Source organism: Nerophis ophidion, linkage group LG20 (genome assembly GCF_033978795.1).
Source record: "Nerophis ophidion isolate RoL-2023_Sa linkage group LG20, RoL_Noph_v1.0, whole genome shotgun sequence".
Taxonomy (NCBI): domain Eukaryota; kingdom Metazoa; phylum Chordata; class Actinopteri; order Syngnathiformes; family Syngnathidae; genus Nerophis; species Nerophis ophidion.
The window spans coordinates 35,641,624-35,661,054 of NC_084630.1; the positions used below are offsets into that span (position 1 = coordinate 35,641,624).

Below are 19,431 nucleotides of genomic sequence, written 5' to 3' on the forward strand. Positions count from 1 at the left end.
CCGGTCCTGGCAAAATCCCGCTTTGCTGCAGGCCCGCAGGCCACGCCCCCTCCACAGTTAACTTCTGAATAACAATGTTAATACAAATAATAAAATATCTATTATACTCTGGAAATGTTGGTCATACTTAAAAATGCACGCGTTTAGTTGTGTGCAGTGTTAAAAAAAACATTATATGGCTCTTAGGGAAATACATTTTAAAATATTTGGCTTCTTGGCTCTCTCAGCCAAAAAGGTTCCCGACCCCTGATCTTACACAATTTCCCAACTCATATGGAAACGGGTTTTGTACAATGACAATAAAGATATATTCTAATCTATTATATTCTGTAATCTTACTCTTGAGTTTAATCATATACCAATACAGAATTAATGTAAATTAATGTTTTCAAGCATATGCTGCAGGCCATTAAAAGTATCAAATGACCGCCAGGTCGCACTTTGGACACCCCTGCTTTACGTGGCGCAGGGATATATATAACAGTCCAGTCCTGGTGGTCCTCCCATGGCTCCGCCCCCACCATCCGCGCAATGATACTATGAAGTTATCCGCCTCTGCTGTGACGTCACTACATCTCTTCGCCCAGCTGTCATCGTCGGTTTGTGTTCACCGACATTAGACTTTTGTCACAAACTCTTTGTCTCGCTCATTAAATCCCAGTGCTCTGCTCTGAGAGACAATGCCAGGCTTTTCAGACAGAGACCGTGGCAGGGACAGAGGGTGAGTAGTCTTCTTCTTCTTAGCGGAATACAAATGGCTGCTGGCGTCCAGGCTTGTGTCGCCACTTTGATGTAAAGATGGAGGATTATATAATCCTCCACAAGAAGTATATACTTCTTATTACATGATGTGGAGATGGAGGATTATATAATCCTCCACAAGAAATATATACTTCATATTACTTGATGGTTGTCATTACATGATGTAAAGATGGAGGATTATATCATTCTCCATAAGAAGCATATACTTCTTATTACATGATGTAAAGATGGAGGATTATGTAATCCTCCATCTTTACATCATGTAATGACAAAGATTTTATGGAGGATAATATAATCCTCCACAGGAAGTATATACTTCTTATTACATGATGTAAAGATGGAGGATTATAGCATTTGAATACACCTCACTGTGATGCTTGGACACATCACCAGTGATTAACCCGGGGTCATAGGGTGTTTCGGGTCTTTATTTATCATCAGACACCCTCGCCCGGGCGACCCAGCCGGGGGTGATCAGACCCCGGCCTGTGTCCAAGTAGCGCACCACGGATCCACCCTACGGATCCACAGCCTTTTTCTGCGGCCTCGAGGATGTTCTTAGTGGCTTTTTTGGATTCCAGTCCTCTAATGCCGAGGATTCTGAACACACGCTGTAGAACGCAGAAGTATATACTTCTTATTACTTGATATTTGTCACGGCCGGGCCAGCAACTTGAGGGTTGCAGGTCAGGGGCGTCACTAGACCTAATACTGTACTGGGGCACAAATAATTCATGTGAGCGTGCAAAGCGCGCAAGCAAAATCATTTTTAGCACTTATTTATCATAAAAAATACATAAATAGTGCTTTAAACTATGAAATCATATCAGATCATGTTGTATGGATCTTTGATGAACCACCTGAAATTAACTCATGCATTTGACCTACCTGTGCACTTTTTTACTCCAGGCTTCTAAACTGCTACTGGTAAAAGCAAAAAGGAAGAGCAATGAATCTTTTTTAAATATATATTGCAGTAATCATCTGCAAATTTAACATCTACAAAAGTAAAACAAAAAATAAAGCTCCCCTACATCTCTGGGTTCTTTTATATTATTTAATTTCCATTTATGGCAATATGACTAATCCTATTTCAGATACACAAAACTATAAAATATACACAAAACAATAAAGCCACAGTAGTAGAATAAATGAACAACTGTTGTGTGTCTGTTCAGGGAATCATTTTCTGAGAAGTAAACTGTAACGTCTCCTTTTCATTTTTGCAAAGTGGTCAATCACTCTGGACAGACATGGAAATATTACAGTAACTGTTATACAGTTGACCAGTGGTTCCCAACTGCTGGCTCCTGACATAAAAGTGGATTGTGTGTCAATTTCAGTGAGGCGCAGTCAGATGTGTGCATGAAAAAAAAAAGTTTAGGGAGAAAAAAATCAAATTGTGGCAACAACACCAGATTATTTTAGCCTTTTTTCTAGTGACTATTAGCATAGTATTTTAGCAAAAGGCAAAGCGACTAACAAGTTGGAGGAGGACTCAGGACAGACAGGGAAATATATTTAAAAAAAATCTAAATGGGGCAACAAAACCCAATATTTTCAGCCATCTTTCTGAAAACAAATACAGAAATGTTACTATTTTTTCTGGAAATAAAACCAGATGCTTTAGCTGTAGCCATTTTCTGGTGACAAAACCAGATTATTTTAGTCAAAGTCACACTGATTAACAAGACAAGTCTACTGTGCTATTTTTCTGTGAAATAAACTTGAATGATTTAAAAATTGGCTCACGACTTGATGAAATGGAAAAATGTTTTTCTTCCTGAAGATAAAGTATTTGAGAAGCACTCAACTCACACATGCTTACTCCAAATCATCATTGATGCAGAACCAGCAGACAATAACCAACATTATGTTTCATGTTCATTGGAAATTCCCCCGACAGCTCGTACAGCAAATGAATATGTTTGTCTTGATACAAGGAATAATGTTAGCTAACTTAGCATCAACTTAAGACAATGATGTTGCCTAGCTAGCTAGGACTTCACCTACATCTCTCATTCCTGCTGCTTCTTCTCTGCTGCGGCCGAATAACTTTCTTAAATCTAGGAGTTACAGTTTGAGTCAAATCAAAATCAAAATATTGTAATTAACAAATCGTTGTTGGCTAACGTCACCTACCTCAACAGTGATTCGAATCCCCCCTCTCTCTCTCTCTCTCTCTCTCTTTCTCTCTCTCTCAACCGAAGTCTCGATCCACACGTGAATAAATTACCATATTAAGTAGCCATGTGCTCACTGTTACGTGGAGTGAATACAGTAGCAATCAATTACCATACTAAGTAGTATGTGCGCTGTTGTCTATGTTATGTAGACTTAAAACTCTGAAGCGTTTTTTTTTTATTGGTGAAATTTTTACTGGGACACTGCAGATCAACAGTGGGGCACGTGCCCCAGTGAAATATGTCTGGCGACGGCCCTGTTGCAGGTTCAATCCCCGCTTCTGCCATCCTAGTCACTGCTGTTGTGTACTTGGGCAAGACACTTTACCCACCTGCTCCCAGTGCCACCCACACTGGTTTATAAATGTAACTTGGATATTGGGTTTCACTATGTAAAGCTCTTTGAGTCACTAGAGAAAAGCGCTATATAAGTATAATTCACTTCACTTCACGTCACTACATGATGTAAAAATGGAGGATTAGACTTGTTATTACTTGATGTTTGTTACTACATGATGTAAAGATCAATCAATCAGTGTTTATTTATATAGCTGTAAATCACAAGTGTCTCAAAGGGCTGCACAAACCACAACGACATCCTCGGTAGAGCCCACATAAGGGCAAGGAAAAACTCACCCCAGTGGGATGTCGACAATGATGACTATTAATTATAAGCATTTAAGTCTCACCTTAAAACTCATTTGTATACTTTAGCCTTTAAATAGACTCCCTTTTTAGACCAGTTGATCTGCCGTTTCTTTTCTTTTTCTCCTATGTCCCACTCTCCCTTGTGGAGGGGGTCCGGTCCGATCCGGTGGCCATGTACTGCTTGCCTGTGTATCGGCTGGGGACATCTCTGATCTGCTGATCCGCATCCACTTGGGATGTTTTCCTGCTGGCTCTGCTGTGAACGGGACTCTCGCTGCTGTGTTGGATCCGCTTTGGACTGGACTCTCGCGACTGTGTTGGATCCAATTTGGATTGAACTTTCACAGTATTATGTTAGACCCGCTCGTGGCTGTGTTGGATCCATTATGGATTGAACTTTCACAGTATCATGTTAGACCCGCTCGACATCCATTGCTTTCGTCCTCTCCAAGGTTCTTAGTCATCATTGTCACCGACGTCCCACTGGGTGTGAGTTTTCCTTGCCCTTATGTGGGCCTACCGAGGATGTCGTAGTGGTTTATGTTGTGGTTTGTGCAGCCCTTTGAGACACTAGTGATTTAGGGCTATGTAAGTAAACATTGATTGATTGATTATGAGAAACCTTGGAGAGGACCGCATATGTGGGCAAACCCCCCCACCCCCTCCACCCAGGGGACCGAAAGCAATGGATGTCGAGCAGATCTAACATGATATTGTGAAAGTCCAATCCATAGTGGATCTAACATAACCGTGAGAATCCAGACCAAAGTGGATTTGTGCAGCCCTTTGAGACACTAGTGATTTAGGGCTATATAAGTAAACATTGATTGATTGATTGATCTAATATAGTAGCGAGAGTCCAGTCCAAAGTGAAGCCAGCAGGAAACCATCCCAAGCGGAGATGGAGGATTATACTTCTTATTACTTGCTGTTTATGCGGTGAACCCCAGCGAAGGTAATACATCACAGCTATAAGCACTTAACATTGCCACAGCCACTCATCTCTCGCCGTTGAAATGGCAGCTAATAAGTGCACTTGGAATGACGGAAAAAAGAAAAAGAAAAAGCACAAACAACATGATCTAACATGACTTGTCTTTAATGATCTTCGATCAGTTAACCTTGACGAATGATTGTCAGATTACCCATTTTTATTTTTTACAATTTTAAAAATGAGTGGTGGCGAGCCGTGCGTTTCCCACCTAGGCCTTCAGTGATGTCCTACTTCAATGATGACCTCTCAAAATAGCATCATTGATGTCACCACATGACCATTGCTGGACACACATACGCACCACTGGTCATTGAGACACGTCAACAGTGTACTTAACAGGTTATTTTCTGGCGCTTTTAAGAATCAATAAACCCGCATCATATGTGTCAAAATAAAATGAAATAAAATACCTGAACTCACAATCTGTAGAACCCATTCCAGCTTCAATGGTTGGCCGCCATGGGTCTCACAAGATGTAGTTTCTCTTGAAATATCCCTCTTGAAAATGCCCTTGCAAATATATGTGTCATCATAAAAGATGCAGACCAGGCGTGTTGGCTGATTTCTTCAAGTTTACTCCACATGTTGCTCATCAATAACATGCAGCTGTGGGCACGGCTAAACGGGGCCACTGAGCATTTGCAAACATCTTCAATGATGCAAACTATAACCTGCTACCCGAAAATGTATAACAATTCTTCAACAATAGATGAAAAATACAACCTTAGAGAAAAATGTAACGCAAATTATTTGTATGCACGTACAACACTTAAAACCTTTAGCATATCAGTATGTGGAATCAAATTGTGGAACAATCTTATGGCAAAGAAAATACTGTTCATCTCATGATGTGACTCATAACTGACTTAACTATTAATGAAGAGAAGTTTTGTTTTCAGAATGAATGAGTGTAAATTGTGGACAAATGAAGAACAGGAAGTGAAAAATGTGATAGTACTACAATTGCTGTGAAGTAGAAAAGGGGTAAGATTGAATAAGCTTTGCTTCTTCCGACTACTTATCGAACATGTTGTAAAGAAAAGTGAAAATATGAGATGTATTATATTGAAATTGTATGCATGTTTGAAATAAACTTCAACCAACTATCAAACCCCTAAGGAGTCAAGGATATAGTTTTACATGTTTTTGTGTCATGAGGATTTATTTTCTACACTTAAAAGACTTCCTCGTGGTCTACATAACATGCAACAATGCTTCTTTGTCAACATTTTGCATAGATGTAGTTTTACAGACCGTCTTCTTTTTCTCACTGTCTCTGTACGATGTGCCATTTTGTTTACATGGCTCCACTTTCTCCCGGCTATCTTTGTTTTAGTTGATACTGCTTCCATGTGGAGTCTACTGACATATAAGTTACAACTATAGCAGCAGCAGATGCAGGTGCATGTACGAGCCTGTCTGCCCCACAACAAGAGGATATTTGTTTTTATATTGTTTTTATTGGTTTTATTTTTATTTATTTTTCGTTTTATTCAGTCATTGGTGGAGCATAATATTGTTTTAACATGGCTGTGCAGCACTTTGGAAATGTTATTGTTGTTTGAATGTGCTATATAAATAAAGTGGATTAGATTGGATTGGATAGAGGAAAAATGAGCTTATTGACTACAGCACAGGCGCATGGCGGACTCGCGCAAAGCCCTTTGGGGAAAATTTAAACGTACGGAAGTATCCGCTGACGTCACAATTCAGAAAAAGGTCACTAAAGGGGAACATTTGAAGTGGCTGGTTTGGAGGGAGTATGAAGGAAGGAAAGATTTGTTTTATAAATATCAAACATGATTTGATTTCATATTTTCGGCACCTATGCAGCTCCCAAATACACAAAAACAGGTAAGAAAAGTTGTTTTTGCATGATAGATCCTTTCATATTTGACCATACAAAAGGGTTGGTTGAATAGACTTTCACAAATGTTTGACCTTGGCTTCAGTGCGGGTGTTGCTGCAATCTTGCTTCTTTAAAAGTGTGGACAACTTGTCTCCTACTACTGTAAAAAAGAAAAGTCATTTCTTGAGATATTTCGTTATGGTTTTATCACCAAGCCGTAGTTGTGGTGCTACATCATGCTTAAACGAGGACCGCCACAAATAAATGAATGTATTTAATGGACTATCTTCCACGGTAGGTATGGTGGGGGACCTCCTCGTTTTGGAGGCGGTGGCAGAGGTGGACCTCCCCCTGCAAAGTTTGGCAACCCCGGTGACAGGCTAAGAAAGAGGCACTGGAACCTTGATCAACTTCCGAAGTTTCAAAAGAACTTCTACCACGAACATCCAGACACCAGCCGGAGATCTCTTGTAAGCGTCCTTTATTGTTGTTGTTGACATTCTCTATGGGGCTTAACAACATTCATTTATTATTTCCTTTCCCCTCCATTTTCAGCAAGAGGTTGAGCAGTACAGAAGAAGTAAAGAAGTTACGGTCAAAGGCGGAGATTGCCCCAAACCAATCGTAAAGTTCCATGAAGCAGCTTTTCCAAGTGAGTTCTTTTAACATAATGGCTACACCGTTTCTATTCATCACCAAATGCTGGCTTCTAGACTGCAATTAAATCAATGTATGCGTCAGTGTGCCAGTGAATGTGGGAGGGGGATGGCAAGTTAAATGTTTCATTACTCTCAATCTGTTATTTGACTGTTGCAATATATTCAACAGAAATGCCACATCTGATTTATGCACATCAATCAATCAATCAATGTTTACTTATATAGCGCTAAATCACTAGTGTCTCAAAGGGCTGCACAAACGACAACACAAACCACTACGACATCCTCGGTATGCCCACATAAGGGCAAGGAAAACTCACACCCAGTGGGACGTCGGTGACAATGATGACTATGAGAACCTTGGAGAGGACGAAAGCAATGGATGTCGAGCGGGTCTAACATTATACTGTGAAAGTTCAATCCATAATGGATCCAACACAGCCGCGAGAGTCCAGTCCAAAGCGGATCCAACTCAGCAGCGAGAGTCCCGTTCACAGCGGAGCCAGCAGGAAACCATCCCAAGCGGAGGCGGATCAGCAGCGCAGAGATGTCCCCAGCCGATACACAGGCAAGCAGTACATGGCCACCGGATCGGACCGGACCCCCTCGACAAGGGAGAGTGGGACATAGGAGAAAAAGAAAAACGGCAGATCAACTGGTCTAAAAAGGGAGTCTATTTAAAGGCTAGAGTATACAAATGAGTTTTAAGGTGAGACTTAAATGCTTCTACTGAGGTGGCATCTCAAACTGTTACCAGGAGGGCATTCCAGAGTACTGGAACCCGAAATGAAAAAGCTCTACAGCCCACAGACTTTTTTTGGGCTTTGGGAATCACTAATAAGCCGGAGTCCTTTGAAGGCAGATTTCTTGCCGGGACATATGGTACAATACAATCGGCAAGATAGGATGGAGCTAGACCATGTAGTATTTTACACGTAAGTAGTAAAACCTTAAAGTCACATCTTAAGTGCACAGGAAGCCAGTGCAGGTGAGCCAGTATAGGTATATATGTATGTATATATGTATATAAAGGTATATACAGTATAGGTATATATGTATGTATATATGTATATAAAGGTATATACAGTACAGGCGTAATGTGATCAAACTTTCTTGTTCTCGTCAAAAGTCTAGCAGCCGCATTTTGTACCAACTGTAATCTTTTAATGCTAGACATGGGGAGACCCGAAAATAATACGTTACAGTAATCGAGACGAGACGTAACAAACGGATGTTGATTTCTAGTTCTTTCAAACATCCAGTCAGACAGTTGTGTAAGTTTAAAGACCTAATTGGTTGTCAAAGCCTTAAAGGGGAACTGCCCTTTATTTGGAATGTTGTCTATCATTCACAATCCTTATGTAAGACAAGATCACATGGTTGGTCTTCTTTTTTTATGCATTCAAACTCGTAAATTAAAGCTACAAAAATTCAGCTTACAATGATCCGTCGTTAACTACTTCATTAAATGTTAGCAAAGAGTGAGCTAATAATGCCTATGTTTATTTACCTGCTTATCTCCATTGCAGCGGTGGCTTGGAGGGGGGAGGTTGTGCTAATTGAAGAGCGCAGAGGTTGATGACGTAGTTCACATTTGTCTCCACTTTCAAAATTCCTGGGTCTGATCAACACGCACACTTGTACATCTCAATATCATACAGAATTGTACCTGAAAGTAATTTTGGAAGGATTTACAGCTTAAGATGTTTGTATAGTGAAATATGAAGTCAATATGAGCATTGAAACATCTTTTTTGTGCTAGCTAGTATTGTCTGTCCGAGGCCGCCACCATGAAAATCCACAAAAGTTGTGTAACATTTCCTCCAGAGAAACTCTCTATTGTCAGATTGTATCATACACGAGTATTCCCTCAAAATGGTGTTTTATGATTTGATTAAACTAGGGGTGGGCAAATTAATGCGTTAATTACGAGTTAACTCATCAATCTATTAACGCCGACAATTATTTTATCGCACATTTGCGTATGTTATTTACATGCTTTTATTTTGTTAACGCCTTTTCTTAACAAGATGGCGTCGCCCGGATAAGCTTCGGCTTCGAGGGGCTCTTGGTAAAGATGGAACATTTGGCAAAAATACCGGACGATTCTGCAAATTTCATGGCTGGCTTACAGCGTGGTCACTCCGGGATCACTTACGACCGCCAGACAATTCTGGATGTGGATAGATCGGGCCGTTTTGGACTGAATGACGCGTGCTTGCTAGACCCGGCTAGCTAGCATGGGAATACTTTGCCGGCTACATCCAGCGGCCTGTGAAGCAGCGGAGTATATGTGTTGTCTGTCTATTTATGAATAATGCAGACGAGGAGTGTTGGGTGAGTTCTTAACGTTTACTTTCAGAGTGTGCATATCACAACATACAAGATGCCGTCATGGCGACACAACCTATACCGGGCTACCACGCATGCTCGTCACTCCTGTTGCATGCTGGGTAGGGTAGTTCTTTTTTTCCCTGGCTCATAACATCACAAATAGTACCATGTATATGCGTTCAGTTTATCAAAGCACCAAGCAAACAATCGGAAAATTCCCATCATATCAATTCCTAGATATGGTCATAATTATTTTAAGTGCACTACGCAGAATAAACACAACATTATTAATATTGCTACTACGGATAATTTGATCAAAAATTCCCTAAAACAGCCTACTACCTATAATATAGGTTTTTTAAACATAAGATCCCTGATAAAAAAAATGTTTCTGCTGTTACCTCAGAAATTGCCTGTTCAGATGTTATGATTGTGGCTCAGAGATTTGTATGTAGATTATATTTATTTTCCATAACAAACAGGATAACTTAAACACCCTGGCAGTGGCAATAAGCTTAAATGTTTGTGTTTACATTTTTTGAGTTGATTTTCATAAAATATGCTATTTAACTGCTACTGTTTAACAAGGACTGATTTAAATTGTGTTTGCACAACAAATGTTTTGGCGCTTTTGTTCATGTGGGAGAATATTCCAATAAAGGTGCACTACACACTACTTTTGAATTCATTATTGGGCTTTGCGTATACAATGCAATTAATCGGACAAATAGTGCGATTAACTTCGATTAAAATTTTTAATCGTTGCCCAGCCCTAGTTTAAACCATTCACACTTTGTATTCAAAAGAGTATGCCTATACCCTATACGCTAATTAACTAAATAAAATATTGATAAATTATTTAAGTTTGTATTTTTTTCAATAAGTGATTTTCTTTGGGTTAATGAACTAATCCATTTGCTTTTTATTTAATGTATTTACGACTAAGAGTAAGGTTTCCAAAATATACAGCATGTAGGTCACACATTTTTAAAGTATAATTCAAGACAAAAATGCAACTGATTCTTTAACTTCAAAAATGAGTAGCACCCTTAATATTTGGCCTACCCAAATGGTTCGAGTACCATTGGAAAGTTTTTCTAAGACCTTTGAAATGGTATACATTTTTTGGAGAAATTTTGCATTTGAAACGTTGGTAGTCGCTTTATTTTGCCCATAAAGTGCTTTAAAACATCTAAAAGCCTCCATCAACACTTAATATACGCACTGTAAGTAAGTATATATGTCCTGTAGTAACAGGCACATTGGTAATAACATGTATTATTTATTTGGCTCACACAACGTTGACTTTTCCCTTTAACAACAACAACATTACTGATCATGGCAGACTTACGTAGAGACAAGAAAGACTACTTTGGAGTCTGATGATCCACAACATTACATTTTTCAGCCGTAGTAGAGGACGAGCTACACGTTTTAGAAGCTGTGTGCTAAACAGAAGCAGCTTTAGTCAAGCACTTGGCATCATGTACACATTGCTGAGTGCTGAACAAGATATACAAACTCCAAACATAATAAAACAATTGCGTACTATACAATGTGTGATAGGATGTTTATGTTTTTCAATTTAGAGAAATAATTAATCATAATCTTCACGTAGGTTTAAAGAAAAAGATTCCGCAAATGAGCGTCTTTTCGTGTCTCTCTCGCTATTTAGTTGGATGTCAAAGTTGACCAAGTTTTCGGTTTATGGCCACAACTTTCTACTATCCAGGTGAGAGGCATGATGTATAATCTGGGATTACCTTTCAACTGCTCAGAGGAGATGCAGCAGCTCAGTATGTCAATATAGCAGCAGCGCTCAGTGATCACGGCTAAAAATAGCTTGTCTGCGTTAGCACCTATAATAAACATCCATCCATTTTCTACCGCTTATTCCCTTCTTGGGGTCGCGGGGGGCGCTGGCGCCTATCTCAGCTACAATCGGGCGGAAGGCGGGGTACACCCTGGACAAGTCGCCACCTCATCGCAGGGCCAACACAGATAGACAGACAACATTCACACTCACATTCACACACTAGGGCCAATTTAGTGTTGCCAATCAACCTATCCCCAGGTGCATGTTTTTGGAAGTGGGAGGAAGCCGGAGTACCTGGAGGGAACCCACGCATTCACGGGGAGAACATGCAAACTCCACACAGAAAGATCCCGAGCCTGGATTTGAACCGAGGACTGCAGGACCTTCGTATTGTGAGGCAGACGCACTAACCCCTCTGCCACCGTGAAGCCCACCTATAATAACAATATTGCTAATACTTGTATTATATTTTGGCCACGACATGTATATAATGAATTCCTGGCAGTTTTTGGATGTTTTCAAAAGGCTTTATGAGCACAACAGAGTACTCTCATTAGCTTTACCATGAATTGATTAACGTGGACTCCGACTTAAATAGGTTGAAAAACTTATTGGGGTGTTACCATTTAGTGGGCAATTGTACGGAATATGTAGCTAAAACTAATTAATACTCAAATCTCATCCGCATTAATAAAAACGATTCCAAATTTTTGTTTAGTACAGTAGCATCGCTAACCCAACAAGGGACTCCTTCCAGTAGCTCCACCCATTCGGCAGATGACTTTATGAAGTTCTTTAGTAAGAAAATTGAACTTATTAGAAAGGAGATTAAAGACAATGCGTCCCAGCTACAACTGGGTTATAGTAACACAGATACGACTGTATATACGGCGGATACTGCAAATATCCAAAATAGTTTCTCTCGTTTTGATGAAATAACATTAGAAGAATTGTTACAACGTGTAAATGGAATAAAACAAACAACATGTTTACTTGACCCACTTCCTGGGAAACTTATCAAGGAGCTTTTTGTATTATTAGGTCCATCAGTGCTAAATATTATAAACTTATCACTTTCCTCGGGCACTGTTCCCCTAGCATTCAAAATAGCGCTTATTCATCCTCTCCTTAAAAGACCTAACCTCGATCCTGACCTCATGGTAAACTACCGACCGGTATCTCACCTTCCCTTTATTTCGAAAATCCTCGAAAAAATTGTTGCAGAGCAGCTAAATAAACACTTAGCGTTTAACAATCTATGTGAAACCTTTCAATCCGGTTTCAGGGCAAATCACTCTACGGAGACAGCCCTCACAAAATTGACTAATGATCTATTGCTAACGATGGACTCTGATGCGTCATCTATGTTGCTGCTCCTCGATCTTAGCGCTGCTTTCGATACCGTCGATCATAATATTTTATTAGAGCGTATCAAAACACGAATTGGTTTGTCAGACTCAACCCTGTCTTGGTTTAACTCTTATCTTACTGATAGGATGCAGTGCGTCTCCCATAACAGTATGACCTCAGACTATGTTAAGGTAACGTGTGGAGTTCCCCAGGGTTCGGTCCTTGGCCCTGCACTCTTCAGCATCTACATGCTGCCGCTGGGTGACGTCATACGCAAATACGGTATTAGCTTTCACTGTTATGCTGATTACACCCAACTCTACATGCCCCTAAATCTGACCAACACGCCGGACTGTAGTCAGTTGGAAGTGTGTCTTAATGAAATTAAACAATGGATGTCTGCTAATTTTTTGCAACTTAACGCCAAAAAAACGGAAATGTTGATTATCGGTCCTGCTAGATACCGACCTCTATTTAATAATACAACTTTAACATTTGACAACCAAATAATAAAACACGGTGACTCGGTAAAAAATCTGGGTATTATCTTCGACCCAACTCTCCTTTGAGTCACACATTAAAAGCGTTACTAAAACTTCATCTCCGTAATATCGCTAAAATTCGCTCCATTTTGTCCACTAAAAACGCTGAGATCATTATCCATGCGTTTGTTACGTCTCGTCTCGATTACTGTAACGTATTATTTTCGGGTCTCCCCATGTCTAGCATTAAAAGATTACAGTTGGTACAAAATGCGGCTGCTAGACTTTTGACAAGAAAAAGAAAGTTTGATCATATTACGCCTGTACTGTATATACCTTTATATACATATATACATACATATATACCTATACTGGCTCACCTGCACTGGCTTCCTGTGCACTTAAGATGTGACTTTAAGGTTTTACTACTTACGTATAAAATACTACACGGTCTAGCTCCAGCCTATCTTGCCGATTGTATTGTACCATATGTCCTGGCAAGAAATCTGCGTTCAAAAGACTCCAGCTTATTATTGATTCCTAGAGCCCAAAAAAAGTCTGCGGGCTATAGAGCGTTTTCCGTTCGGGCTCCAGTACTCTGGAATGCCCTCCCAGTAACAGTTTGAGATGCCACCTCAGTAGAAGCATTTAGGTCTCACCTTAAAACTCATCTGTATACTCTAGCCTTTAAATAGACTCCCTTTTTAGACAATGGATGAAGTATTGGCTGTCCAGAATCGAGACCCAGGATGGACCGCTCGTCGGGACCCAGGATGGACCGCTCGCCTGTGTATCGGTTGGGGACATCTCTACGCTGCTGATCCGCCTCCGCTTGAGATGGTTTCCTGTGGACGGGACTCTCGCTGCTGTCTTGGATCCGCTTGAACTGAACTCTCGCGGCTGTGTTGGAGCCACTATGGATTGAACTTTCACAGTATCATGTTAGACCCGCTCGACATCCATTGCTTTCGGTCCCCTATAGGGGGGGGGGGGGGGGGGGGTTGCCCACATCTGAGGTCCTCTCCAAGGTTTCTCATAGTCAGCATTGTCACTGGCGTCCCACTGGATGTGAATTCTCCCTGCCCACTGGGTGTGAGTTTTCCTTGCCCTTTTGTGGGTTCTTCCGAGGATGTTGTAGTCGTGATGATTTGTGCAGTCCTTTGAGACATTTGTGATTTGGGGCTATATAAATAAACATTGATTGATTGATTGATTGATTGATTGATGTACTCAACAATCTACTAATAAAAGTTTGAATCAATCAAAACTGCATTGTTAGCCCCCTAAGACTTGCAGTATTTTACAACTTAGAATGCAAAAAAAAAGAAAAACACTTGTGTTCTCGTCTTGCATAAGGCTTGTGAATGATAGGCAACAGTTCCACTTAAAACATGGCATCACTACTGTTTATGTGATTTTTCAGCAATAATGACACTCTCTTTTTCAGGCCACGTCATGGATGTCATTGTAAAGCAGAACTGGGTGGAACCAACCTCCATCCAAGCTCAGGGCTGGCCAGTGGCTCTTGGTGGCAAAGACATGGTTGGCATCGCTCAAACCGGCTCTGGGAAAACCCTGGCAGTAAGTATGGAATAATGCTTGTCCAAACTTGCCAGCAAAAAAATACTCCTGCCGTCGGTATTCCAAGAAGCTCCTACATGTTGTCTTGGCAACAACCAAAAAATATCCTGTGAATTGTGGCAATCCTACTGGTTGATTGCAGCACATACTTTCATTAACATGTACCATTTCCTGTCTTTTCTTCAGTACCTTCTACCCGCTATTGTGCACATCCAACATCAACCCTTCCTGGAGCATGGCGATGGTCCTATTGTAAGTCTGATGCAATTAGCCATTCTTTTCATAGTCCATTAGTCAAGTCTGAACAATTAGTTGACAAATCAGGTAATGCAGCGTGCACATATTTAATGGCGGTTAATTTTTCCATCGACTTCTAAATGCCGCTTAAGTTATTTTAGGCATGTGCTTGCAAACAACAGATGACTAATTCATTCATAAATATTTATTTATACTGTAAATGTGCTGCTCATTCAGATGTTACAAAAATAAAAATTATTCAAATTTTTTCCATTTAGAAGAAAGGAAAGGCAAATTGCTAAAAAAAACAAATAAGCATGTTTATGTATTTAAAAACAGTCAAAATAGCAGCAATGAAAACAAAAAAAACAAACAAAATCTAACCTTCTCTAACAGAAAATCATTTGGTGATGTTTAAAAATCTGCACACTGATATATTGACCAATTGATTTAACTCCTGGCAGTTTTAGCACTCTAATAGACTCAATGAGTCTTGTTCACGAGCGAGGGAAGAGTGGATGGTGAGATCGACAGGCGGATCGGTGCGGCGTCTTCAGTAATGCGGACGTTGTACCGATCCGTTGTGGTGAAGAAGGAGCTGAGCCGGAAGGCAAAGCTCTCAATTTACCAGTCGATCTACGTTCCCATCCTCACCTATGGTCATGAGCTTTGGGTCATGACCGAAAGGATAAGATCACGGGTACAAGCGGCCCAAATGAGTTTCCTCCGCCGTGTGGTGGGGCTCTCCCTTAGAGATAGGGTGAGAAGCTCTGCCATCCGGGAGGAACTCAAAGTAAAGCCGCTGCTCCTTCACATCGAGAGGAGCCAGATGAGGTGGTTCGGGCATCTGGTCAGGATGCCACCCGAACGCCTCCCTAGGGAGGTGTTTAGGGCACATCCAACCGGTAGGAGGCCACGGGGGAGACCCAGGACACGTTGAGAAGACTATGTCTCCCGGCTGGCCTGGGAACGCCTCGGGATCCCCCGGGAAGAGCTAGACGAAGTGGCTGGGGAGAGGGAAGTCTGGGTTTCCCTGCTTAGGCTGTTGCCCCCGCGACCCGACCTCGGATAAGCGGAAGAAGATGGATGGATAGACTCAATGTGTAGAAATTGATTCTTAAAATATTGGCTATTTAATAGATTTTATGTTTACTCTTATCATACTTTTGTGTGTGTGTGTGTGTGTGTGTGTGTGTGTGTGTGTGTGTGTGTGTGTGTGTGTGTGTGTGTGTGTGTGTGCGTGTGTGTTAAAGTACCTTTTCTGACGGCATTGCAAATGGACTCTGTGTTGAATTCTATATTTGATTAACTCTTAAAATGTTGGCTATTTAATAGATTGTACATTTAATATTATGATACCTCTCGGTGTGGGGTCGCGTTTATTTAAGTACCTTTTATTTCGGTAATTGCAAATTGACGCTGCTTTAAAAAGTACTTGAAATGATGTAGACAAAGTTTATCTGGCTGACTTTGGCAAAAATGATACTTAGTTATTTTTCACAAAGTTCCGTCTCACACTAGTTAGCTAGCTAGCAAGGCATAAGCTAACAGTCTTACTGAGATTGAGACCGCATCCTCCCTCCGAATGTCCGCCGTCATATCTTCAAATGCTCGCGTATTACAGATGTACTGCCAGAAAAACAAGGCCTCATTGACAAAATGAGAAAAGTATTATTGTTTTAAAGGAGCCATATGTAATAATGTGGCCAGAAATGGTACTGCAATCACGGTGTAAATTCTGTGGTCCCCTCCCTTTGACTGAGGTTGCCAGATACCGACTGGATTACTCCAGGGAACTTCAAACTTCCACTGCCTCTTACTAGGGGTGTAGGTCTGGGACCATAATAGCCGGATAGACAAGCCATTTGTCAACTACAAATCTCTAACCAACACATTTAACACAGAAATGAGGCTATTTTATAGTTATTGTCAGTACTATCACAAAACAAAGACTAAAACCAACTACACCAATGCTAGCAGTTGTGGGTTTTAAGTGGGCAATCCTCGCCTCCATGGCGGCCAAAAAAAACCTGTCTCTTAGTACCATCATCCCTGAAGGGCAAAGAATAGCGAAGCATGCGCCGCAAGGTTAGCAAGGCTCTTGAATGTAAACAAAGGTATGTCAATCCAAATCTCGACACTAACCAAAACAAGTATAGTAATACTTGTTTGGTGCTTGATACCACGATGATTAGATCAATATGTTTTATCATCAATAAATCTTGTTTTGTTATTGTTTAAAAGCTCGAGAAAAGGGGCAGAAGTCAAAGGAACTAACAGAGCCAGTAATAGGAAAGAACATAAATATGTTGAACCGCCATCCGGTGTTTTTGTCTGATTATAAATGAGATTAAAAATGTAATTAGTTTAATGATCTTAAACATTTTAAGTTGGTATGACCAATACTGCCCCTGTAACTATTTGGTATTGGATCAATACCCACACTTGTACAAAACAAATTTAAAGTATTCAAACAACTTAAGAATAAGTGCTTATGATATTTGTAAATAGAACCATGTTGCAACAGAAAGTAACCAGATATTTAGTTACTTAATTTTGAGGAAATAACAACTGGAAATGATGCTATCCATTCATCCATTTTCTATCGCTTATTCCCTTTGGGGTCTTGGGGGGCGCTAGTGCCTATCTCATCTACAATCGGGCGGAGGGCGGGGTACACCCTGGACAAGTCGCCGCCTCATCGCAGGAAATGATGCTATATGATACCACAATTAGGAGCCTTTCTAACCCGTTTTGAAATAATTCTCTTATGAACATTGCGATACATTTGTGATATATATTGTTATTGCAAAAGGCGACAATATTTATTGTGATAATGGTTTTAAGCCATATCACCCATAACTTGGATCCTGTGTGTGAAAGTTTTATTGTCATTGTAGTCGAAAGGCCTTAAAGGGGTTCCACTTCGACTTCGACTTAGAAAATCTTTATTGTCGCCGAGGGGCAATTTGGTGTGCAGCAGTAGTCAGGAAAAAAAGGTACAAATACATACAACATACAAACCACCATGATGGCATTGAGCTAAAAACTAAAAAACATTTGTATTACAATAAAAAGTAATCATCACTTGTCGCTTCCCACTAAAGTGAGCGTGCATAGCAGCTCAGCTTGTTGAAGAAGCTGGTGTGTAAAGTCAACAGCTGAGGGAACAAAGGATCTTGTGTATCTTCCTGTTACGAGGAGCGTACCTGCATCCTGAGGGCAGGAGTGTCAACTCTGAGAAGAGAGGGTGCTGAGGTGCTGAGGCTTGACCAGAAAGGTCTTTGCCTTCTGGATGACTCTGGCCTGATAGATGTGGGTCAGGTCTTTTGGCAGACCTTGATTGTACCACCCAGTCTGTTTCTATAGGCCACACTGAGGTTACCAAACCAGGAAGTGATACAATAAGACTCCATATAAGATCCTCACCAGTGTCCTATCAACCTGACAGACCCTCCCTCAATTTCCACTGCAGCAGTCAGTCTGTTGCTCACTTTTGCAAGGACGCGTGTTTCCTATTTGAGCAGTTCAAAGTTCACAGTAAATTCTGCTTTCTGCAGTGCTTGGTGTTGGCGCCGACCCGCGAGCTTGCTCAGCAGGTGCAGCAAGTTGCCGCTGAGTATGGCAGGGCCTCACGTCTCAAGAGCACCTGCATCTATGGCGGGGCCCCCAAAGGGCCACAAATGAGGGATCTGGAGAGAGGTATGTTGGCTATGAAATCCTTGTTTCTGCATCCTCTATCTATTGACCCAAAACTCTCACATGCTTCATTGATCATCCTGATTTTCTTTCAGGGGTGGAGATTTGCATCGCTACGCCTGGTCGTCTCATTGACTTCCTGGAGTGCGCAAAAACTAATTTGCGCCGCTGCACCTATCTGGTGCTTGACGAGGCCGACCGCATGCTTGACATGGGATTTGAACCGCAGATACGCAAGATTGTGGAACAAATCCGAGTGAGTACAGAGTTTGGAAATGTGACTGTCATTACAAATTGTGGGATGTGTCTTTTCACTTCCAATACCGAATATTAGTGGTCAAGGAGGCCGTTAACCGATATTTGGAGCAGATATTGCTTTGCAGTTAAAGTTTTAAACAGTAGTGACATTCTTTTATGTTTTCATTTAGCAGCAAAAAAAACATCAAACAGCTTTATGACGTGTGTCAGGGGAGCATCGACACTTGCATTTAGAACCTCTCCTGAAAAATTGTTAAAACTATTGGGTTTTTTTTTACATTACAGTAATTTTACATTACATTACAGTACAATACATTACAGTAATTATTAAAACTATTGGGGTAATTGTTAAAACTATTGGGTTTTTTTTACATTACAGTTACCCGCCTACTGCTCAATTCTTTTTTTTACAATTTTTAACAGTTCCTACATTTTATACATTGTAAGGTTTACTTTGCTAACATTGAAATAAAAACAATTCTAGGCTCCTTTATGTAGATTTATAGTTGAGACATTTTTCTAACTGGCTGACATTTCTTCCTGGATGTTATAGAAAGTATGAGAATGTGTGAGCTGCTG

At 40.7% G+C, this 19,431-nt stretch overlaps 1 protein-coding gene across 1 annotated transcript in view; it reads left to right on the forward strand.

Annotated features, from left to right (window-relative positions):
- The first annotated feature begins 535 nt into the window (after positions 1-535).
- The window catches only part of LOC133539056 (probable ATP-dependent RNA helicase DDX5), a 32,205-nt gene continuing 13,309 nt past the window's right edge, over positions 536-19,431 (forward strand). Inside the window, exons 1-7 of the mRNA XM_061881087.1 lie at positions 536-721; positions 6,735-6,906; positions 6,992-7,088; positions 14,525-14,658; positions 14,845-14,910; positions 18,456-18,597; positions 18,690-18,850. Coding sequence (XP_061737071.1) covers positions 681-721; positions 6,735-6,906; positions 6,992-7,088; positions 14,525-14,658; positions 14,845-14,910; positions 18,456-18,597; positions 18,690-18,850 — 813 coding nt within the window. The 5' untranslated portion in view covers positions 536-680. The remainder of the gene's footprint in view (positions 722-6,734; positions 6,907-6,991; positions 7,089-14,524; positions 14,659-14,844; positions 14,911-18,455; positions 18,598-18,689; positions 18,851-19,431) is intronic.